Source organism: Carcharhinus amblyrhynchos, chromosome 8, assembly GCF_965287045.1.
Source record: "Carcharhinus amblyrhynchos chromosome 8, sCarAmb.v2.hapA, whole genome shotgun sequence".
In the NCBI taxonomy this organism is placed as follows: Eukaryota; Metazoa; Chordata; class Chondrichthyes; order Carcharhiniformes; family Carcharhinidae; genus Carcharhinus; species Carcharhinus amblyrhynchos.
Window position 1 is genome coordinate 76,825,669 of NC_137331.1, and position 23,846 is coordinate 76,849,514.

At 41.6% G+C, this 23,846-nt stretch overlaps 1 protein-coding gene across 3 annotated transcripts in view; it reads left to right on the plus strand.

The window, feature by feature from the left end:
- greb1l (GREB1 like retinoic acid receptor coactivator) overlaps window positions 1-23,846 on the plus strand; it is a 236,655-nt gene that overhangs the window by 175,779 nt on the left and 37,030 nt on the right. For all 3 annotated transcript variants that reach the window (XM_080194295.1, XM_080194294.1, XM_080194296.1), the window contains 9 exons: window positions 1,681-1,815; window positions 3,956-4,153; window positions 7,822-8,002; window positions 11,438-11,630; window positions 12,741-12,874; window positions 15,258-15,597; window positions 17,677-17,792; window positions 18,956-19,200; window positions 22,156-22,712. In XM_080194295.1, the coding sequence (XP_080050421.1) occupies window positions 1,681-1,815; window positions 3,956-4,153; window positions 7,822-8,002; window positions 11,438-11,630; window positions 12,741-12,874; window positions 15,258-15,597; window positions 17,677-17,792; window positions 18,956-19,200; window positions 22,156-22,712 (2,099 nt within the window). The remainder of the gene's footprint in view (window positions 1-1,680; window positions 1,816-3,955; window positions 4,154-7,821; window positions 8,003-11,437; window positions 11,631-12,740; window positions 12,875-15,257; window positions 15,598-17,676; window positions 17,793-18,955; window positions 19,201-22,155; window positions 22,713-23,846) is intronic.

The following is a 23,846-nucleotide window of genomic DNA, read 5'->3' on the forward strand; positions in this document are numbered from 1 at the left end:
CATTTTAAAAAACTACTCCCCATCAGGGTTAAATTGACGGCCCTGTCATTGCTGGGCTTATCTTTACATGCTCTTCTGAACAAGGATGTAACTTTTACAAATGTTCAATACATTGACATCACCCCTTTATTTAAACAGAATTGAAAAATTATGGCTAGTACCTCTGCAATTTCCACGCGTATTTCCCTCAGTAGGTTTAAGTGTATCTCAGGCCATTCTGATGCTTTGTCAAATTTCTGTAGAACCTATAAAAGACATGCTCCTTATTAATCTTAAACCAATCAAGGGCCGCTTTCTCCGATCTCGTTCGTTCTTGCCTCCTGCCAGCGAGAATGGAGAATTTGGCATTCAGCCAAAACTCCATTCACTGTTGTGGCACTGGAGAACCCCAGGCGCAGATGAGGTTGGAGGTTTTCATAGAATCCCTACAGTGCAGAAGGAGAAGATACCTCCCATCAAGTCTGCACCGATCCCATCCAGGCCCTATTCCCGTAACCCCACATATTTACTCTGCTAATCCTCCTGACACTAGGGGCAATTTACTATGGCCAGTCATCCTAACCTACATATCTTTGGTCTGTGGGAGAAAACCAGAGCACCCAGAGGAAACCCACACAGACACGGGGAGAACATGCAAACTCCTTGCAATCACCCGAGGCTGGGATTGCACCTGGGTCTCTGGCGCTGTGAGGCAGCAGTACTAACCACTGTGCCACCCCCATACAAGTGTCTGATTCCTGCGATTTTCACCATGACTTGGGCAGCATTTTCTTTTTTGATAAAAACAGATGCCATGTATTCATTTAGTACCATTTTTCTGTTTCTTCTTATCATCCCATCTGTGTTGTTATCCAGTGGTCTCTGGTTTTGTTTGCCCTACCTTTCCTCATTGTAGGAATCTATATTGGCTGTACCTTAATTATCTCTTCTTTAGGGGCAGTGCATTATTCAGTTAAAGTTTGCCTGTCAATCTTTCTTTCCAAGTTATTTGGCCCAGAACAATTTGCATCCCGTAGAAGCCTGCACTCCTCCAATTAAGTATTCTTACTCTGTATTTTCCCCATCTTTCTGATACATGAGTCCATCAATATTATTAAAATAAACCTGACCCTGAGAGTCAGGGTGCAAGTGAAAGGCATGCAGAAATTCTGTGCACCAAAGGTGCACCATTGTAAGGGCTGAGAGGAAGTTCAGTCCTACAGTCACTGTGGAAATACCAATAGATATTTAAATTTACTGAACAGTTTACAAAAGGCTAGTCCCCCAAAAAGGCACAGTGAGGATGATACTGATCAACTGCAACAGAGCAGGCTAGCAGAAGTGCTGATGGAATTTAATATAGAGCGTGTGAAGTCTTGGTTTAAGCAGAAGGGATAGGGAGAGATAATATAGGGATAGGGAGAGATAATGGCATAGTAGTACCCTACATGAAAAATAGACCATTTATCTGTTCTAGAAAGAAATGATATAAAGACCAGATACAAAGAAACAAAGACATTCAATCAGGAAATCTATATTCATTCATTTTTGTTTAAAATGTTGACTAGATTTTTACTATGTATCAGGTATATTTTGAAGCTTTGAATACTTTTATGGTTAATGTTTGTAGAGATTTTTATTTTGAATTATTGTAAAACTGTTCTTTTATTCTTCGGGGCAACCTGAATTTATCTTCCACAGGGGATAACTTGGACAAGTTCCTGGATAAATTTCAGCAGAGTCGAAGTAATACTGTTGCTGTTCCATTCAATGGAAATGTTTCTGACTACATTCTGTCAGATGAAGCTGCGGCAATGACATCCATGCGCTGTTTTGGTAAGACGTCAGAATGTATGGTCAGTGCTCTGCTGCAAAGGTCAACATTACTAAATGTTAGAGTAAAGGTCCTGGAAGTCACTTGTGTTCACGCTCTTGTATTGGTTAATGTTTATTGGGTGTCATTAACCTTGTGAGTTGGTAATTTCGTACCTATTTACAACTGATCTGTATTTTCACAGCAACTTCGTTGCAGTGTTAATGTAAACTTACTTGTGACACGAATAAATAAACTTAAAAGAAAGCCCCAGGATATCATTGAGTTGGGCCGCATCTGGAATCCCTTAAAAATGACAGCTGGACCCGATTCTGTATTCCCATTTTCAGGATGATGGGGAACGATTGCTCATCATCTGAAAATTCAGGCACTATTGATCTCAGTTTTGGATGCTGAGTCCCACAGCACTCTTGGGTGGAGAATTCCAATAACTCTTGGGGTGGCATGATGGCACAGTGCTTAGCAGTGTTCCCACAGTCCAAAAGATGTGCTGGTTAGATGCATTGGTCATACTAAATTCTCCCTCAGTGTACCTGAACAAGCACCGGAGTGTGGCAATTAGAGGGTTTTCACAGTAACTTCATTGCAGTGTTAATGTAAACCTACTTGTGACACTAATAAATAAACTTTAAAAAAAGTTATGCCCCAGGATTTCACCGAGTTGGGCCACATCTGTAGCCCTTTAAAAATGACAGCAGGACCCGATTCTGGATTACTGCCCCCATTCACATTTCCGCCAATAGCCCACCAATAAGCAGCTTTCAGCCTTTGACAGCTCCATGGTAGCAGTGGACAATTTAAACCTCCTGTAATTTTTGAGGAGTAGATTCCCTACTGCAACTTTGAGGCATTAGGAACCATGGGGACCCCAGTCCCAAGTGAGCAACTCACTAACTCCTCAAATTCTTTCAGTGACAGGCTTTGAAATACAAAAGAAAATGCTATTTTAATTTTAATGTTTATGTATTTTCTGTCTTCAAACTGCCCCAGCCACACAGCAAAGCATTCTCGCTTTCAAAATATGTCAAATACTGCCTGAAATCTCACCCTTCTTTGATCGGAAAACTATCTCTTTTAAAAAAGAGGTTTCTCTTATTGAGTCTTTCTTCACCGGCACTTTATCTTTAATCCTGTTGTAGCTTCTCCCAACTTCTAATGTGTGAAGTGAGAACCCACAACATTTTCACTACCTTAGGAACTTTTCTCGATGTTCTCGATGAACAGAAATCCTGACTCTCTGCCAATTTTCTTTCTGTAATGACGTCACTATGTTAGGGGTTGTGGGTTTTAATAGAAATAAAAGACTTGGTTTGCACACATATATTCAAATAATCACACAACAGGTTTTATTGAAGAGCTGTTCCTTTCCTGTGTACAGAATACAAAACTGGAAGTAAAACAGCAACCTAACCACATACCTGAATGATAACACCATCAAATCATGTAATCAGCTCTTATAGCAATCTGTATCCTTTCTGAATCTTTCACAACCCTCAAATCATTCAATCAAATGAGGGTTTAAAATATGAATTGCTACTTTTCTTGCCTAAAGGTTTTCCACTTTAAAAATGAAGGACAGAATTTTTCCAAAAAATGGCCAAGGGTCTGGTTATGAATGAAGAGTGGCGGATTTTTTACCCTGTGATACAGGCAGGTTTTTCTCTCCAGGTCTTATAACACATTGCCATTGTAAAGCAGGGCAGCATGTTTTGTGCCTTCATCGTGAGGAGTGAGGCCTCAAGATGCTGGCACAGTTGGGTGCCCTGAACTCCAATTAATGTTAAAGACCCCCAGGTCTTCAGGGCATCACCCCCCACCCCTCCCATCAATTCGCCTGTATCAGGTCTTCCAGGTGATGTTCCCCCCCACCACCCCTCTCCCCACTCGCGGGCATCGGTCTTTCGGGCATCTATCCCCGCCCCTAATTCTGGGTATTTGTGCACACGCACCTCCCCCCCCCCACTGAAGATTCAATAAATTTGAGTATTATTGAAAAAATAACTGTGGGGATTGGTATTTTAAAAAGATGCAGCAGCATTTCTTTACTAAGTATGGAAACGCAAGAATGATTAGTTCAATAATGTAACTGCAAACTATTGTTGGAATTTTAAGAGTGGAATGTACTTTCTTTCTCTTCCGCAGATTCAGTTACTGAAGTGTTCCAGATTCATCCACCTCAGCTTAGTATTGCCCGAAAGCTGTTATCTCAAGTTTGTGCCATAGCGGACTCAGGGATGCAAAACCTAGACTTGGGGCGTTTCGGGAAGGTTGACTTCATTATTTTAGTACCTTCTTCAGAGGTTCTTTTCCAGCAGACTTTGCAACGTGTCCGACATTCAGGTAGACTGTTAAAACTGCTGCAAAATTAATTTTTATAGTGAATAAAGGAATACGTTCCCTTCTGGATGTAACATTTTTCAAAGGTTCTACTTTACCTGATTACCTAGCAGTTATAAGTTAATATACTTATTGACGTTGACTGATTATTTATTGATAAGGAACTAACTGGTTGAACTTTAATTTCATAAGGGCTCTGAAGAAATGAGGGGTGGAGCTAATTTTAATCAGGAAATTGGTGTGAATTTTAAGTCGGCAAGCACTACATTATTTTCACAACGCATTTTTCACTGTGTACTTCATCTCCTAGATTTCCTTTATTATTAATCTTTGAGGTTTGTACTGCAATATCAGGGTTTGCATCCTATTCTTACACACCTCACCCTCCACTTTGATTTCTCGTTGCTAATGCTCGGCACATATTTCCAAGGAGGCTATCATAGAATCCTACAGTGCAGAAGTAGGCCATTCAGCCCATAGAGTCTGCACCAACCACAATCCCACCCAAGCCCTATCCTCATACCTTCACCCAGCTAGTACCCCTGACACTAAGGGTCAATTTAGCATGGCCAATCCACATAACCCGCACACCTTTGGACTGTGGGAGGAAACTGGATCACCTGGAGGATAACCACGCTGACACGGGGAGAATGTGCAACTCCAAACAGATAGTCACTCAAGGCCTAGGATGGATGACCTGGCTTCCAGTCTGTCTGCAATATTATTTATCACTGCCTATAGACAATCACACCAAATCAACACAATGGAAATTCCCCACCGGATTTTCCCTTTTAATTTTAGGAATGGGATCGGGAACCCAGCAGCATGAGGGAACAAATCTATCCCTCAAATATATATATATATAAAACATATGTAAAAATATGTATTAAAAAACTAAAAAATCAAATCTATCCTCTGGCACACCAAGTCCCAGATATAATTGTTGACGCTTTGATATTTCAACAAGAGTGTTGTAAACCGAGAGGATAAGAAGAATGATAAGATATAGGAGCAGAATTAGGCCATTCAGTCCATCGAGTAATCACCAGTTCTTTATTTCAGTGCAACTTACTATCATTTTTTACCCCCCAGCTTTAATGGGCGGCATCTTCCCAGCAGAGGTGGCTTGGAAAAAGGTGGGCGGGAAAATTCAAAGAATTGCTCATCGGGATATCTCACCACATGCATGCACACTAAGGGCCAGGTTTCCTAGGGATGGTTTACCAGAGGAATCAGTGCAAGTACTAAGAACAAAGAGAACAAAGAACAACACAGCACGGGAAACAGGCCCTTCGGCCCAACGAGCCCGCGCCGCCGTCCTACTATCTCAGTGACCTATTCATGATTTTAGTCTACGTCTAACGTGCGAGGATCAGGGAGGTCCAATTTAGGGACAATTTTAGTACCCAATCAATCAGCCTAAAAGCACATCTTTGGGGGATGTGGGAGGAAACCGGAGCACCCGGAGGAAACCCACGCAACCACGGGGAGAACGTGCAAACTCCCACAGACACAGGCCCAAATCCATGTGTCCGCACAGCAACAGAGATAGTCTCTGAGCTGTCATGTTGCCCTCGAGATGGTCCAGTTTAAGCACACTAACGACATGAAGCAATAGGCAACTCCCGAAGCAACATCCAAGAGCAGCCCACTACAACCTGCCGCCTGCATGCCCCTTGCTGGACTTAAATGCCTGTGGAGACAAAAAAATTCATTATTAAACAGGCAAAGACTAACATTCCTGAGGCAAAATGTATTCCCAAGCCTACAATGTTCAGTAAGGCCTACTATATCCCCCTATATGTAGCCCGCTCATATGGCTGTCTAAGTGACTCTTAAACAACCCTAGCGTGCCTGCTTCCACCACCTTACTCGGCAGTGCATTCCACACCCCCACTACCCTTTGCGTGAAAAACTGCCCTCTAATATTTGTCTTATACCTAGCCCCCCTCACCCTAAGCCCGTGACCCCTCGTTCTATCCATTTCTTGTAGCGGAAAAAGCTTACCACCATTTAATCTATCTATCCCCTTCATAATCTTATAAACCTCTATTAGATCCCCCCTCAGCCGACGTCTCTCAAGGGAAAACAGCCCAAGTTCATCCAATCTTTCCTCGTAAGACAGCCCTTCCATACCAGGCAACATCCTGGTAAATCTCCTCTGCACTCTCTCCAGGATCTCTACATCCTTCCGGTAGTACGGCGACCAGAACTGGACACAGTACTCCAAGTGAGGCCTAACCAATGTTCTATACAACTGCAACATCAAACTCCTACTCTTATATTCTATACCTCTTCCTATGAAGGCTAACATACCATACGCTTTCCTCATCACATTCTGCACCTGTACCGACACCTTCAGGGACTTATGCACTTGCACCCCCAGGTCTCTCTGCGTATCTATACTCCGGATAGTTCTACCTTTTATCGTATAACTCCCCTCCACATTATTCCGGCCAAAGTGCATCACCTCGCATTTCTCCGGATTAAATTCCATTTGCCATCTATCTGCCCAATCTACCAGCCTGTCTATGTCCTGTTGCATTGCCAGGCACTGCTCCTCAGTACCCGCCAATCCAACCATCTTGGTGTCATCAGCAAATTTGCTGATCACACCACCTACCCCCTCTTCCAAGTCATTAATATATACCACAAATAGAAGAGGTCCAAGTACCGAGCCCTGCGGCACACCACTGGTGACAGGCCTCCAATTGGAAAAGGAGCCTTCCACTACTACTCGCTGTCTCCTCCTCCCAAGCCAGTTCTCCACCCATCTACATACCTGGCCTTGTATCCCATGAGCCTTCACCTTTTCTATCAGCCTACCATGAGGGACCTTGTCAAACGCCTTACTGAAATCCATATAGACAACATCAACGGCTTGTCCTTCGTCAACCGTTTTTGTCACCTCTTCAAAAAATTCCACTAGATTCGTAAGGCACGACCTCCCTGTAACGAAGCCATGCTGCGTATCCCTGATCAGATTGCAGCGCTCCAGATGTTCATACATCCTATCCTTGAGGATCCTCTCCATTAGCTTGCCTATAACTGAAGTCAAGCTCACCGGCCTATAATTCCCTGGGTTATCCCGCTGACCCTTCTTAAACAACGGTACTACATTTGCAATACTGTACTGTAAACTTTGTTTTCAATTTCTCTGCTGTTTGTACAGCATGGGGAACTGCTTGGACTTGTTTTTAAAAGAATTCTTTGCTGTACAGACACTACTGTCTATTGTGTAGTACCTGTGTTCGAGGAACCTGTGATAAACTAAACTTTTTAAAGCAATACCTGCAAGAAAGCAGCCTGCAGGCAAGGCAGCAATTTTAAATTTATATAGTATCTCTTTTATATTCAATTATTTATTTTGCAAGTTATTTTGCTAGAGGTTCATAGCACTGCATATGTATGCTATAATGTTTCAATTTATACACTGGCTTAACTCTGGCTTTAATAGTGATACCTATGGGAAACCATGCTTCACTTCAACATATTTCACTTAAAATGGTGATTTTCAGGTATGCAACCATCAGTTTTGAGTGAAGATTTGCAGTGTTCTATATCAGAAGGGTTCAGTCCAATAAATCTACTCTTGACACATAACAAACACAGAACCAACAACAAATCAATACTTCTGATTTATTACATAATATGTCTTTACTTTTACACAGGAGTTCTCGTTGACTTGGGTCTTGAGGAAAATGCTGTAGCCTATCAAAGGGCTGAGAAATATATTATTCGCTTAGACCATGACATTCAGAACAAGTTTGAAGCTTTCATGAAAAAAGTCAAGCAGAATCCATACACACTGTTTGTTCTTATCCATGAAAACTCTCACATTGATCTTACCAGGTGAGTTTATGTTTCATTTCTGCAACTTTATTTTCATTTTTTTCTCTTCGTAATTCCCAGGGACATGTTTCATGTTGTTTGGACATCTTTGTGTCATCTGTTAATATTGGCCTGAGACCAATGCTTGGCTTTGATAAGTGTGGATCCTGCTATTTGATTGATCTTTATTTATATATTACCATTTCCCATTTAACTTTCCCATGATGAAATGCTCCCCACCATTTCATGCTGAGCAGCTTGCCTAAGATTGATAAACTAGATCTCAATGAAACATGACTGTGAATGAGGCTATGGTTTGATCCTAGTTCCTTTAGCATCCTTGTGTTCTGTTGAACCACCCATTGTTTGTCTTGGCTTTAAGGATTTGTTCCTTAGGGTGGCCACATGAACTTTCACCATCTAAACTGGAATTCCACATATAAATTAGGAAATTACCTGCATTATTCCAGGCAGTTGTACCAAGAGGAGCACCTATTAAATGGCCATTTCTGCTGATGAATACAGATTTTAACAATCATAAAATATTTATATCCATTAAGTTGATGTGAAGGAAAATTAGTCTTACGTGACTACCTTTTTTGCCCAAATTACACATCATATTTGATATCTATACAGTTAAAATACCAAATTTAAGTTGAATTTTTGAAAATCTCTTTATATTAAAAATATGCAAGGAAATATCTAATGATAAAATATTCACCCCAATATTTCACATCCAGTGATGGGTGATGTGGCAATGCAATTTATTTCAATCAAATGAGTAAGATTTATAGATATTTGTCAAAGGATTGTAGAATTTATGGCTGACGTCTGAAGAGCCTAGACCCAGACATTCAAAAGGTTATTCAGAAAGGCACACAGCATTTTAGACAGAAAACATACATGCAGCACTGTTTTCCTCCTTGACAGTTTTCAGTTCTCCGTCCAGAGGTCAGCCTGATTGACAGGCTTGGCTTTGGGTCACATGGGTAGTACCCCAGAGTAAGCAACAAGAGGTGGGTCTGCTGCTAAACCCCAGAATTCGCTGTGGGGATGGGGAGTCTCATCGGATTGTAGATTGGCATTGTGTGAGGGTGGGGCTTGGTTTGTGTGCAGTGGCTTCAATTTCTGACTCCAGGAATCTTTTGAGTCTGTTTTCTGAACAGGGTCCTTGAATGAGTGGGAGAAGTTAGGGGGCTGGGCATGGGGGAGCATTCTTACTCCTCCTGCCCAAAAGGTAGTGCTGTAAAGGCATTTATGTTCTCCCCCCCTTACTCTCCCTTCAATTGCCAAGTTTCCCAGGGGATGAGCTGAGCACATTGCAATTGGGTTTCCTCCAGAGAGGGGAGGTAGGGGTGGGAATCGGGGCTGTGATCAGTCGGGGGTTGGGGTGGGTGATCGGCCAGGTAGGTGGGTAGGAGTATTGAGGCGATATTCTGGGGGATGGGGGACTGACAGATCTTCAGTGTTCTATGTACACTTGTACTCCATCCACTCCTACTGGCATGATCACAGTTTGCCTTATTTTTTGCAGTAAGTGGCATGAAATCACGTCTGAAAGCTCACTGAAAAGATGGGCACGATTCTCTCCTGTTTTCATGCTCGTTTGGCACTTAGAACTCTTTTGGTAAGATTGCCCCTCTGTCTTCTATTCATTTAGCACCTTAAGCTCAAGGACTGTTACCAACTATGTGAAAGCTTTCTTCTCTGCTCCCATTATTTTGTGAACACGCACTTATCCTGGAATATGGTTCCATGTGTGTGAATAGCCATTCAATATGCTGCCCAAATGGCCATTAGGGTGGATTTTGTCAGTCCTCTGGGAGGTGAGGGAGTCCATAAGGTATAGAGAGAAGGAGGGGCTGGTGAGTGGGTATGGTGTGGTGCCCATCACTTTCCCACCACCATGGCATTTTACCATCCCTGGAGAAGGTATGCAACCAAGAGCCAATTGAGCCACTTAAATGCTCTACAAAAGGTTTCTTCTCACCACTGTTGGCATTTTACCAGTAACGGATAATCTCCACTGCATGGGGAGACCACCTGCCAGCTTCCCTGTGGGTTTGGGAACCCTCTTAATCAGGCACTGCGACCCACATAGAATCCCCCTGAAGGCAATGACTATCGAAACAGTGGTCCTCTTGCCCTCACGGGGGGCTGGCTTACTGACTTCAGCATCCCTTCCCCCAGACTCCATTTACCTGGTTGGGAGATTAGCTGGCATCCATTTCATTTTTTCTGCTCGGCACTGTGCCAACAAAGACCACCACTCCTGCAAGGCTGTGTGCAAGGATCCTTCCGATTATGTTCCAGAACTACAACAGAAGAGCTGGAAAATGGTGTAAATTTATCAATCAGCCAACATCACTTGAGACAGACTAGTTGGTTATTTATTTAATTCTCGTTTGTGGAACCTTACTATACTCAAATTGACCATTATGCTTGTCTACAGTACAATGCTTCAAAAATATTCCAATGGCTGTGATAAGCTTTGGGATGCTCTGAAGTTGTGAAATGTGCTATTTAAATGGAATTCTTTCCTTCCCTCTTCCCATCTAGAATATAGAACATAGAACATTACAGCGCAGAACAGGCCCTTCGGCCCACGATGTTGCGCCGACCAGTTAAAAAGCAATGACACTCTAACCTAAACCAAACCCTTTCCATCCATAAACCTATCCATGGATCTCTTAAACGCTCCCAAACTAGGCGCATTTACAACTGCAGCAGGCAGGGCATTCCAATCCCTCACCACCCTCTGGGTAAAGAACCTACCCCTGACATCCATCCTATAACTACCACCCCTTAATTTAAAGCTATGCCCCCTCATGCTAGCTTTCTCCATCCGAGGAAAAAGGCTATCACTGTCCACCCTATCTAAACCTCTAATCATCTTATATGTTTCAATAAGGTGCCCTCGTAGCCGCCTTCTTTCTAACGAAAACAACCTCAAATCCCTCAGTCTCTCCTCATAGGACCTCCCCTCCATACCAGGCAACATCCTGGTAAACCTCCTCTGCACCCTCTCCAAAGCCTCCACATCCTTCCTATAATGTGGGGACCAGAACTGCACACAATACTCCAAGTGCGGAGTTTTGTACAGTTGCAACATGACGCTGCGACTCCTAAATTCAGTCCCCCTACCAATGAACGCCAAGACACCGTATGCCTTCCTAACAACCCTATCTACTTGATTCCCAACTTTCAGGGATCTATGTACACATACACCTAGATCCCTCTGTTCATCCACACTATTCAGAGTCCATATCTATCCATAAATAAGATCCTTCTAGGCAATCTTGATTGAATCAACAGAGAAAATTACAGCACAGGAACAGGCTCCTCGGCCCTCTAAGCCTGCACCAACCATGCTGCCCGACTGAATTAAAACCCCCTACTCTTCCAGGGACCATTTCCCTCTATTTCCATCCTATTCATGTGTCTGTATTCCTTTAGTCTTGTTTCAGGCTCTGCAGCCCATGGGGAATCCAGCCAAGGTCTGTCGGATAGATTTATTAATTCGCGTGAGGCACTTGAGGCCTGCAACTTACTTATGTTGCAGGTTAGCTCCTTTCCCTTTACTCTCCAGACACAACAGTCCCGTGTCAGCTCCTACAATGAAGTGCACTGGATACTGCCTGACACTCCTGTAAGTTCACATGACATAATTCTTCTCTGTCTTTTGCTGTATAATATACATTGGCTGTATTTAAAGTGTTAGCTTACTGTATAAGCATGTTTTGATTATCCTAATGCACACTTCATAACATTGGGAAAATGGTTCAAGTAAAATCTACTGTCAACATGAGGGGTTGAGATTCCAAGTTCGTGTTTAGATTTGGGGCTGTGTTTACATTCAGGAGTAACATACCTCGAAGTAGGCCCACTTTTTGAACCAGAAAGAGTGATTTTCACTGTTAACAAATGACAGTCAGCTAGAACGTTGATGTTTTTTCAAAGTAAGCTATTTTCGTATGGAATTCTACAGGGGCTCTCCCAATCTCATTGTAAATTAGGTGAAGGTTGATATAGCATTTTTTGAAATGGTATAAAATAGCCATTTGTGCGATTTCTGTGAGGATTTCTACTGAAGTTACAATGGAGAACTTACCAGAAATTCTGTCCCTTAATATCAATAATGTTAATAATCTTGAAGTTAGATGTGTTGGCCGTGCTAACTTTTCCCTCAGTGTACCCAAACAGGTGCCGGAGTGTGGTGACTCGGCGATTTTCACAGTAACTTCATTGCAGTGTTAACGTAAACCTACTTGTAACATAAATAAACTAAAAAAAATCTGTATCAAATTCATGCTAATCACATGAAATATTATTTAATAATAAATTATACATGTGGGAGAGAGGTAATTCTGCCATAACCAGCTGACTGCAACTCAGGAAAATGTCAATTAGTCCACTGTTATTCTATGAAGTGACTGTTGTGACACAGTGGATAGTATTCTTCGAGCTTGTTAAAAATGTCAAAACTGTCTTTGCCATTAATACATTATTACCAAATTTGCATGTTGCTTGTAAGCCACTGAGTTTGCAGACAATCAATTCAATCTTTGCACTTTGTGTAAGAATTTTTAAAAGTGACTTCTACACTTTGAGGCCTGGGCGTTTAATTTTCTAGTGCTAATACCTCCCATTTGGATTGTCAGGCCTGTAGCAAACGGTTAGGAAGAACTGGCAGATTGAATAATGTTAAATTACTTCTTATCTCTAATTCTGTTGTACTTCATCCTTACTTTTCACTCAGGAGGAGATCAGCAATGGGGAGATGGTATATTTTGGTTTGTCTGATTATAGTAAATCCTTACAGTGGGGAATCACTAGCCCTATCCTGAGATGTGATGAGGCTTTTGAAAGAATGGTGAATACTTTGATGGAAAGGTAAACCGTCTTTTTTTAAGGTTATCTTAATTTATCATAAATTATTCTCTATCTTCAGGTCTGCCTGATCTTGCTACCTCCGTTGTTAACAAAGTGGATGCACAGGCTGGTCCACACTATTGCCTTCCCAACTGGTCCCCACTTGTGCTGGTTACCAGTGGTTATTGCATACTATCCAAGATTTAATTTTTCCCTCTATCAGCAGAAGGATACCACAGTTTCTAGTTAGCCTATCTCAGATTGTATGTTCAGTGGGGCAGGAATCAACAGTAACCATCTCCCCTTTACATCAAGCAACCTGACAGTGCCAGACTGTGCCGTGGTGGACCCTACTGGAAGTCTTATGGTTGAGGAGGGTGGAGTGTTTAATGAAGGGGGGTCGGTAATGACTGTTGGTGGGAGGGGGATAAAAAAAGATTTGGTGATTACTGCTAGTGGGCGAAGGGGATGAGGGATGGAGATGCTGTCGATTACTGTTTGGGGGAGGGCTAGACGGAGGGAGATGCCGATGATTACTTTTGGTGGGGAGAGGGAGGTGCTGGCAATTACTGTTGAGGGCAGGGGGAAGCTGCCGTCATTGATCATGTTGCGGCAAGGCGTGGTTGTGGGTGGAGGGGTTTTTTTTGGTCTGATGCGGGCACCCCAATCTCAGCCTAGCCGGCTTTACTGGCATTTTTGGGCCCTGCCCCTCAAAATGACAGTTTGAAACATGTACTCCCTGTTTTGTTTTGACAAAATCTCAAAAGATCTGGGAAAAAAAGCCTGCCTGTTTCTATGGAGGGAATCCTGAGATTTTGGCATTTTTTGGTAAGATTCCACCTCTGTCCTTTATTTACTTGCTTAATACTAATCAAGCACCATTTCTTCTCCCATCCTGTATGGAATACGATGTTTATATCCACTACCAATTTCTTTTGCTTTGTTGCCCTTCCATTTTGTTTCCTGGACAACAATGGTTTCTGACCTTCAGGGCAGCCACTTAACTGCTTCTCACTGTGAAGGAGACTTGTTCTTTTCAGATTGGTCATCCTTATACCTCCCCTTCGATCTTTCATCTTCAGCCATCCTTGTCCATTGCATGTTGACCCTTGCCCATTTTTCACAGGGTTCAGGCAGGATCCCCACTCATCACCTGCAGCCTAAGCCTTAATATGGGTATCAATGTTACTCATATAAACCGTTATTTGGCTTTGGTGGGTGGTTAGACAGTTGGATGTCCTTCTATCCCTCTTCTCCATTTATCCAGGCTGGGGATCAGCATCAATGTTGAAAGGTATTGCCTCTTGAAACTTATATATAAAACACCCTTTGACACATCAACAAAGGTTGAGGCCATAGTGGTGCTAATGAAAAGGATTCTTATCTCCCTGTAGCTATAGAGGAGAGAAATGGAATGTGTTGAAATTGAGGCATTAATTGATAACGATAAAGTGAGAAAAATGCAATAATTTTTCATATTTTTACAATTATACCTACCAAAACTAACTCCAGTATAGCTGTATACCTAACTGCTTGAGAATATTTGCTGACACTGGTGGGAAACTCATTCACTGAAAAAGTTGGGTATTCTGCACATGAATTTCTAACTATAAAGGTAAATAGTCATCACAATATGATGCTTTGTAAGCTTGTATTTCCGAAGTGTGTTGCTTTTGTCTAGGCTGCCTGGCTGCAGTGCAGGAACACAATCTGTCTTTTTTAAAATCTGGTGCAGTACTTTCCAATCGCCCCACAACAACGCAATATTGCAGAACAATGTAAACTAGCATATACACTAGAATTTCGAAATTGAAATTAAATTAAAAAGCCCAATCCCAACAAATACTTTTTCCTGAGAACCAAATGAAATAACTGTTGTCATGTTCAAATAAGTTTTGCAAAACTGTCTCAGCTCATAGTTTATTTTTATAGTTAACGCTTAATCAAAAGGAGTCCCTGCTTGAGTGTAATTTTTTTATTCATTCGTGGGATATGGGTGTCACTGGCTGGCCAGCATTTATTGCCCTTCCCTAGTTGCGCTTGTTCAGAGGGCACTTGAGAGTCAACCACATTACTGTGGTTCTGGTCACATGTAGGCCAGACCAGGTAAGGATAGCAGATTTCCTTCCCTAAAAGACATTAGTGAACCGGATGGGTTTTTCCCGACAATCGACAACGGATTCATGGTCATCAGTAGATTCTTAAATCCAGATATTTTTTATTGACTTCAAATTCCACCATCTGCCATGGTGGGATTCAAACCGAGGTCCCCAGAACATTAGCTAAGTTTCTGGATAAATAGTCTAGCAATAATGCAGTAGACTATTGCCTCTCCTCAGATTAGATTAAATTAGATTAATCTTAAGGATGTTGAATTACAGTAATGGGAATTCGTCTTTTTCAGATATCCCAGATTACACAGCATGGTGATTCGATGCTACCTGTTAATTCAGCAGTATGCTGAAGCTATGATGGCTGTAACATCAATGAATTTGCTGAGAGAGCACACCACTCCCGAGACGCTGAGTATTATGGATGATTTGATTTCCTGTCCTGGGAAAGATGAGATTGGTCGTGGACATATGCTTTTGATACGAGTACCATCAGTACAGCTAGCAATGCTTGCCAAAGAACGTCTTCAGGATGTCCGAGATAAACTTGGTCTGCAGTATCGATTTGAAGTACTTCTGGGCAGCCCTGCCATGGAACTTAGTGTCGCCAAGCACTTTGTTACACGAATGAAGGTAGGAACGTTTTTAAAAGAAATTCTGAAGGAGGAAAGAGAATAACTTTTTTAGTACTGGAGAAATGTAATTATATATGCAAGCATGGAATGTGGAAGCAGTATTCCTTCTGCAAACTGTAGACAAATTGTCCTATTTCAATAAGGAGATGAGCACACTTTCACATTGGGCCTTCCATCATCTCTTCCTCCTTGATCCCCTATGGCAATCAAATATGTAACTCATAAATTTTGCAATACCCAGCAACTTTTCAATTTGCCCTCTGTAACCTGGATTGACCTCCTGGTTCAGGTACTATTCCAATTGCCATTTGAAGATCTCCAAGGGATTGATAATCAGTGATACATGTTTTAGTAATTTGTTCCAGAGTGCAATTGCTGTCAATGATAAGAAATGCTTCCTAACATGTAACCTATCGTTTTGCTATGTACTTGCAAAATAGACCTCCCAGTTCTCCCGTCCCTGTCTATCTTAAATAATCTACCCAACTATACAGAACTGAATCCCTTCATAATTTAAAACATCTCATTTAGAGCTCCCTGCACTTCTCTGATGATAGTCCCAACTCCTCAAAGCTATCCCGATAATTTAAGAGTCCCTGATACTGAGACCCAACAGAAAGAAGCAATGCTTTAAAAAATTCTCCCATTGACACCGGCACCATTGTCAAAAGAAAGCACAATGCTTTGATCTTCACTTCAAGGTTTTCCTCAATACTTCTATGAAGGTAGAGGTTGAACAATAAGGAAGAAGATCAGATTCTTATCATTTATTGAAGTAATGATAATGTGACATTCAATTGTTTCTTAAATGATTCTAAAGTTTGCATCTCCTCTGCCTATCTAGGAGTTCATTCATTGAGCTAATCAATCTTTAGTGAAAGAGTGCTCCGTGACATGTATTCTAAGTTTTTCCTTTTTACTTGAATCTGCATCTCCTTGTTCGACACTCACAACTGCTGGCCAGAATAGACCCAATAACTCCAACATGATCTGATTACAACATTATTCTATTTTTTCCTCCCTAACTTGATGTTTTGTCAGCAGATTTCAGCATTCTGTTTTCTTTGTCTGCTCTTCAGTTGTGAGCTTGTTCAGTACTAAAGTAACTAGGACCCATAGAATCTTTCAACTTCACCTTGAGTTATTTTGATATGGAATAGCTAGAGATCCAAAGAAAGCTTGTGTTGCTCATGCTTTGGATCAATATGTAGTACTTTATACTTTGGTGTCATAGTGGTTAGCATTGCTGTCTCACAGTGCCAAGGACCTGGGTTTGATTCCAGCCTTGGGTCACTGTCTGTACGGAGTCTGCACATTCTCCCCCTGTCTGTGTGGGTTTCCTCCGGGTGCTCCAGTTTCCTCCCACAGCCTGAAAGATGTACTGGTTACGTGCATTGGCCATGCTAAATTCTCCCTCGGTGTACCCTAACAGGCACCGGAGTATGGTGACTAGGGGATTTCACAGTAACTTCATTGTAGTATTAATGTAAGCCTGCTTGTGACACTAATAAATAAACTTTAAAAACTTTTTTTAAAAATTACTTATTAAATTTCATGTGCTATTATTTTGCTCACTTGTGCATTTTGTCCAACTTTGCATTTTCTGAATTACATCCTCAGAATCAGCTGGTCTTTCTAGTTTTGTAACATCCTGATACTTAATCAATTTGCATTGAGTTCTTGAGCCCAAATCCTTGATACAAATTGAAAACAGTAGTAATGTGTATGGTCAGTATTGCTCAGTGCTGCACCACTTGGTGCTTTGACAGAAGGAGCTAACAGGAAAGGTGAGAACATTTTTATTTTAATTTATTAAGCTAATTATTCCTTCCATCTGTCTTACATGATAGCAATAGATCATTCAACCCAATAGGTTCTGGCCAGGTTTATGCTTCACATAAGCCTCCTCCCATCATTCTTCATCTAACCCCATTAACATTGCCTTCTATTTCATTCTCCTTCCTTTAATGTGCCTGTCTCTTTGCCTCAACTACTCTTTGTGGTAGCAAGTTCCACAGTTTAGTTACTCTCTGAATTGAGAGGTTTCTTTTGAATTTCCTGTTCTTTTGACTTGTAGGAATGGAGAGGATGTGAGCAGGAGGAATGGATCCCGCACACTTATCAGGATCTGGAAGGTCTGCCATGTATTGTTATCTTAACTGGTAAAGATCCACTTGGGGAGTCATTTCCAAGGTAAAATGTATTTTTAAAAAAGCAAAGGTTTTATATCGTAAACTTTAATGTTTGTCTACTACCTGCAATATTTTAGAATATTTTATTCTGTGACCCATTAGTCTTCTGGTGTAGTTACATAGAAAATAAAGGATACCTTGCAATAAATTCCTATAGACAGATTTTTATTAACAAGGGTTGGTGGGGGAACAGACAGGGAAGTGGGATTGAGAACACAACTAGACCACCCATGATCTTATTGAATGGTAGAGCAGACTCAGTGGGCTGAATAGCCAACTCCTGCTCCTAAGTATTATGTTCCGAAATTGTAAAACAACGATCTGGGGGCCATGGTGGCACAGTGGTTAGCACTGCTGCCTCACAGCACCCGGGACCCGGGTTTGACTCCCGGCTTAGGTTATTGTCTTTGCAGAGTCTGCATGTCCTCCCCCTGTCTGCGTGGGTTTCCTCTGGGTTATCAGGTTTCCTCCCACAGTTTGAAAGACGTGCTGGTTAGATGCATTGGCCATGGTAAATTTTCCCTCTGTGTATCCAAACAGGTGCTGGAGTGTGGCGACTACGGGATTTTCACAGAAATTTCATTGCAGTGTTAATGTAAGCCTACTTGTGACACTAACATATAAACTTTAAACTTTATGAGTTCTACATTGGGATAATCTGAACATACTTGTGACATTAATAAAATAAAAAGAACTTAGTTGAAGAATTCTGAATTCTGAATAGTCCAACCTTATAATTTATCTTTGTAATCCAAACTCTAAATATGGACTTCCATTATCAGTTCAATATACAATATTGGGTTAAAGCTTTCACAGACCACCTTCATTCTCTTTAACAGAAGATTGACAGAAACATTGGACTAATATTTTTCTTCCCCAGTTTCTCTTCCTTTAATACCTCGTCCTCTTTTGAAGGTTGTTCGCATTTAATTCTTCTGTTGCTTACAGCATTCAGATCCTTCAAACAGTTTACCAGTCACTGTAGTGACTGTCAGCAGACAATTTTACTGCGGTGGATGCTGTAACTAAGCCAGAACCTATTTTCTCATATGGGCACTCAAACGCATGTGCACTAATATCATGTATTGTGGATCTGTTTACTGATGTAGAACAATACAGAACATAAAAGATTTATGTTTGTTTTGTTTGATATTTTTTATTAAGGTCCATGAAGTACTGTGACCTTCGGTTAATTGACTCCAGCTATCTCACACGGACAACCCTTGAGCAAGAGATAGGCCTAGCTTGTGGCTATGTTTCTAAGAGTGCTGTCAGAGAAACCATGGCAGTTCTGCAGCAAACGGAGAAGGAGCAAGAAAAAGTTCTTATCAGCGAGAATGAATCAGATGAATTACAGATTGATCTAGAGAGGCCACAGAGTAACAGCAGTGCAATCACTGGAACCTCAGGTTGGTATGTTCAGTAATTAGTATGCATGTGGATTCTTCCAGTTTGGGCAGGTAGTTAGGATTGTGTTCCCATGGATTTTCAGGATCCATCGTCTGAATTTGACCAATCTCTTGCTGATGGTTTGGAAGGCAGGAGGGGGTGATAAAATGACTACAGAAGGAGCCGGGAGGGAAATCCAATGTCTTCCTGATGCTTAGGATGTTCCCAGAAGTGGGAATGTCAATAGCTCAGCTACCCAGAGACCAGCAATAAATGGCCAATTATTCTGTTGCTCCCCTACCATGTGGGGAGTCTGCCGGGGGAAGGGGTGTGGATGGGCAGGGAGAGCCCTCCTTCCCCTTACTGCTGACTCCCCTTGCACCCATCTCCCCATGACTCCAACCCGGAAACCGCCGCACCCCCACCAGCCTCTGATTGGGCCGGCAGATCTCACTAGATGTGACTTCCACTCCCAGGATCCCGATTCCAGCAGAAGACCCACTGTTGACTTCACCACTACCTGATTGATTTGTGGTTTGGCAGTTCTTCTGAAAAGTGCAGCGCAGGTCTCTCGTTAACTCTCCAGCTGTCAAAAGAAGGTAAAGAAAGAAGAAAATAAAAAAGGCAAATCATATGTTGCCTTCATAATGAGAGGATTTGAGTATAGGAATTGGGATGTTTTGCTGCAATTGTATCGGGTGTTGGTGAGGCAACATTTGGAGCATTGTGTGCAGTTTTGGTGTTCTTATTTGAGGAAGGATGCCCTTGCTATAGAGAAAGCACAGCAAAGTTTTACCAGACTAATTCCTGGGATGGCAGGTCTGTTATGTGAAGAGAGACTATGTTGGTTAGGATTATATTCTCTGGAGTTTAGAAGAGTGAGAGAGAATCACATAGAAACTTATGATTTCAGGAAGAAATTAGATACAGCTTTTGGGGCTAAAAGGATATGGGAGGAAGGCAGGATCAGAATATTGAATCTGACAGTCAGCCACGATCAAAATGAATGGTGAAACAGACTTGAAGAACCAAAAGACCTACTCCTGCTTCTAGTTTCCATATTTCTATAAATGAGATCCCCGATACTTTGACAGGACTCCACCCATTATGGCTTTGTATTTAATCCAGATCTACATTTTAATCTATTTTGTGTTCATTAAGTTTTTTAACATTTAGTTCTCTTCTTTGAATGTTCTTACCAGTCAACTTGTTCCCCTGTGGATCTTTAATTTGAAATGTCTGGGAAAGAAACACAGGACTCAGGAAATACTTGAAGCTATTGTAATGGTTGTTGAGGAACACTCAAGGTTTCCTTGCCAACCAATCTAAACATTCCTTGATGCTTCCCCTGCAAAAAACCTAAATCTACAAATCTCTGTCCATCTGATTTCTCTCCCCCCCTCTCATAACTTCTCCAAACTTAACTTGCCTATAAGGCAGGAACCCCCCTCCTGCTCCTTTGTTTCCATTTCCATTAACTTGGTGATTGCCCAACTTCTTTACATCATCCCCATGCCAATTGACATTCTAAATGGTTCCCCCTTCACGGAAATTGTCCCTGTCTCTTTCATATCAGCACCTCCTGAAGTTAACGATTCTGTACCCCCTGACCTTGAAAACTACCACTATATCACTAATTCCCCTTTCTGCTCCAATGTCCTTTAAAATGTTGGTGCCTTTCAAATGTGTGTTCACCTTTCCCTTGGTTTCCTGATTAAAAATGTCTGAAAATGTTCTGCCTGCCTCTGCCACAGCACCAAAATAGCCTGAGCCAAAGTCACAAGTGACTGACTATGATGCGTAATTCTTTTTTGTACTTCTCAATTTCTGCAGCCTTTGACATGATTAAACTTTTTTGCCCTTCAACAGCTCAGCTTAGTGAGGTTCAACCTCACGTTAGTTCCACCCTTATCTATCTAATTATAGCCAGAACATCTCCAGCAATGGCTCATTTTTCTTCCTGCAAGCCATATCTCCAGCTCCTTTGTCTTCTTCACTGTTGCTGCTGAGCGACATTATCTGGAGACATGGGGTTAACTTCCATATGTATCTCGATAATATCCTGTTCTACTTTCAACTATCTGCCCCAATTCCCCCTCAACTTTGACATTGTCAGACTTAATATCCAAAAAGCAATCCTGGCTAAGCTATAAATTCCTCCAGTTAAACATTGAGAGGACTAAATCTATTGTCTTTGTCCTCCATCATGGTCTTGGCATCCTTGTCACCATCTTCTCCTCAGCTGCTGTTTGCAGCTAAACCAAAATGTTCACAACTTCACCATCCAATTTAATTGTGACTCAAGCTACTGACCCCATACGTTCTCCACCACAAAAACCATCCACTTTCATCTCCCGTAACATTGCCAGCCTTTATCCCTACCCTTGTGGATTTGGCACTGGAAGCCTCAGTCGTGCTTTGTGATCTCCAAACTCAACTATTCCGACTTCTTCACCCTCATCAAGTGCAGCTCACATCATCCCTGCTCTTGCTGAATTACTTTGGCTCCCAACCACCAAAAATCACAACTTTAAATTTCTCACCCTTGTGTTCAAACCATTGCAATCATCCAAACTCTCTTGATTGTTGCCATGCATTCCAGTACAATGTGCTCGTTAAACATCTCCAAATCCCACCCCACCTTGAAAACCCCCCCTTAAAACATACCGCCTAGCAAATGTTTGAGTCACTGCCATTGAAACCTTCTCATTTGGCCAAGCATCCATGTTTTAAAATGCAGACTACATTATATAAGCACAAGTCTTCTTATAAACCAACATTCAGATGAAGAGTTGATTGGAAAATGTGATTGAGAAAACTAGGCAGGTGTGGAGAAATGCAATGTGAAGTTGCAAAATAACCCCAACTGCCCAAAGAATACCAAATATTCCAGTTATATTCACACAAAACTTGAAGCAGTAGTTGCAGGAAGTGATATCAGTCTTTAACATTAAATTTGGTTTGCCTTCAAATAGGTTCCATAGCAGAGAATGGAATGAGCTCGTCCAGTGCTCTGGATGCATCACAGAAGCCCGTTTCATCCCTTGGCTTTCAGAATATTGTAAACAGTTCAAGTGATGAAGGCACTTCAGCACGCACCTCAACCAGTGTAGGTGGTGAGGGCTGCAAACAGGAATGTGACTCAGAAGGGAAGGAAACTACAAGCAGTACAGTCTCAAAATCATCCTCATCCTCTGGGAATTCTCGCCAATCTATGCGACTCAATAAAGACTTCAGGACTCCACACCTCATGTTTCCAAGAACAGTAATTTTATCAAAACCAGTGTATCATCTTCTTGGCTTTGCCAAAAATGAGCATTTATGCTCCGCCAATTTGTTGCCCCATGCTGATATGGCTTGGACAAGTTCACTGAGATCACTCTTTCACAAGGACTTGAGCAGTGAAGAACAGTCACTCTATTACAGACAATGGACAATTCCAAGGCAGCACCATGCAGACTTCAGCAATAAAAGTGAAGGAAGTTCCGGAAATTTCCATCAGCGGCGGTTGTTATTGACAGGACCACCACAGGTAATTCTTAGTGTTTTAATTGCTTGTTAACAAAGTTAAAATAAGTTATTTGAATAACATTATCTGTAGGGTGATGACTATGACAACTCTACAAGTAAGGTCAAGCATAAATACCTTTACTAATGAGAAGTTATGATATTGTTATGCTGTGTGATTACCCTACTTTAGATTGCAGGACTCAGCTGAAAAATAGTAGTAAATAATACCACTACATAAAGCCACCTGAAGAAACAGATGTCTGGTCTTCTGGTTTGTTGATACAGTTCACAGATGGCTTTGCTATGAATGCTTGGCTGAGCTCCAACATTCGCTAATTATGGATTAATTCAGCAGAGAAAGTGGAACATTTAATTAATACTTTTATGAACTTAGAATAAATTATTCTTTCTTTGAACTGTTTCCTTAAATGCACGCTTGTTGGACAAAATTAAGAGGTATGAAGTGAGATAAACCATTGATTGACACTTTTATAGGGTGTAAGAACAGTAGCTTTTTTCAAAACAGATTTCTGAGTAAATGTTATTTCAAGCACATTTGAAGATTTACCAATGTTTTTTCATGGCTCATTGATTTTATAGGGCACACTTGGTTGAGTGGGCATTTAGATGGCATGGGGAATAGATAGGGGTTGGGGGTGTGAGGCATGAGGACTAGAGGGCCATAATAGCCCTCTGTGTGGAAAGGTCCCAGAGAACTGAGGCAAGCCTTCTAAACAGCCCAACATGAAAGTGGCCTGCTTCTATGGTAACCCCCAGCCTGTCTCCAGAGGCAGTGGGCCCAGTTCCATCTCACCTCACTTTCCCAGAATGAAAATATGGTCATGGTATTACACCTTTTAACAGAAAGATAAAAATTTAAAGCAGAGGAAAATGTAGGACCAAAGGGCGAGAGCATGGATGTAGATTAAATTTGGCACCTCTTAACAGTAGTGGGCATAGGTAGGTATGATGAATGAATGGCTTTCTCCTATGCTGTAAACTTGTTTGTTCCCATGCACAGGATAATTTTTTTGGTTGTTATATACCCTGCCAAAGTGAGTTCTCTGCAGCCAATGCATATTACAGAAATATGAATCTATTTCAATTGGTCCTTGTATATTGTAGCAGTCTTAAAAGACAATAGCACAGGTATAAT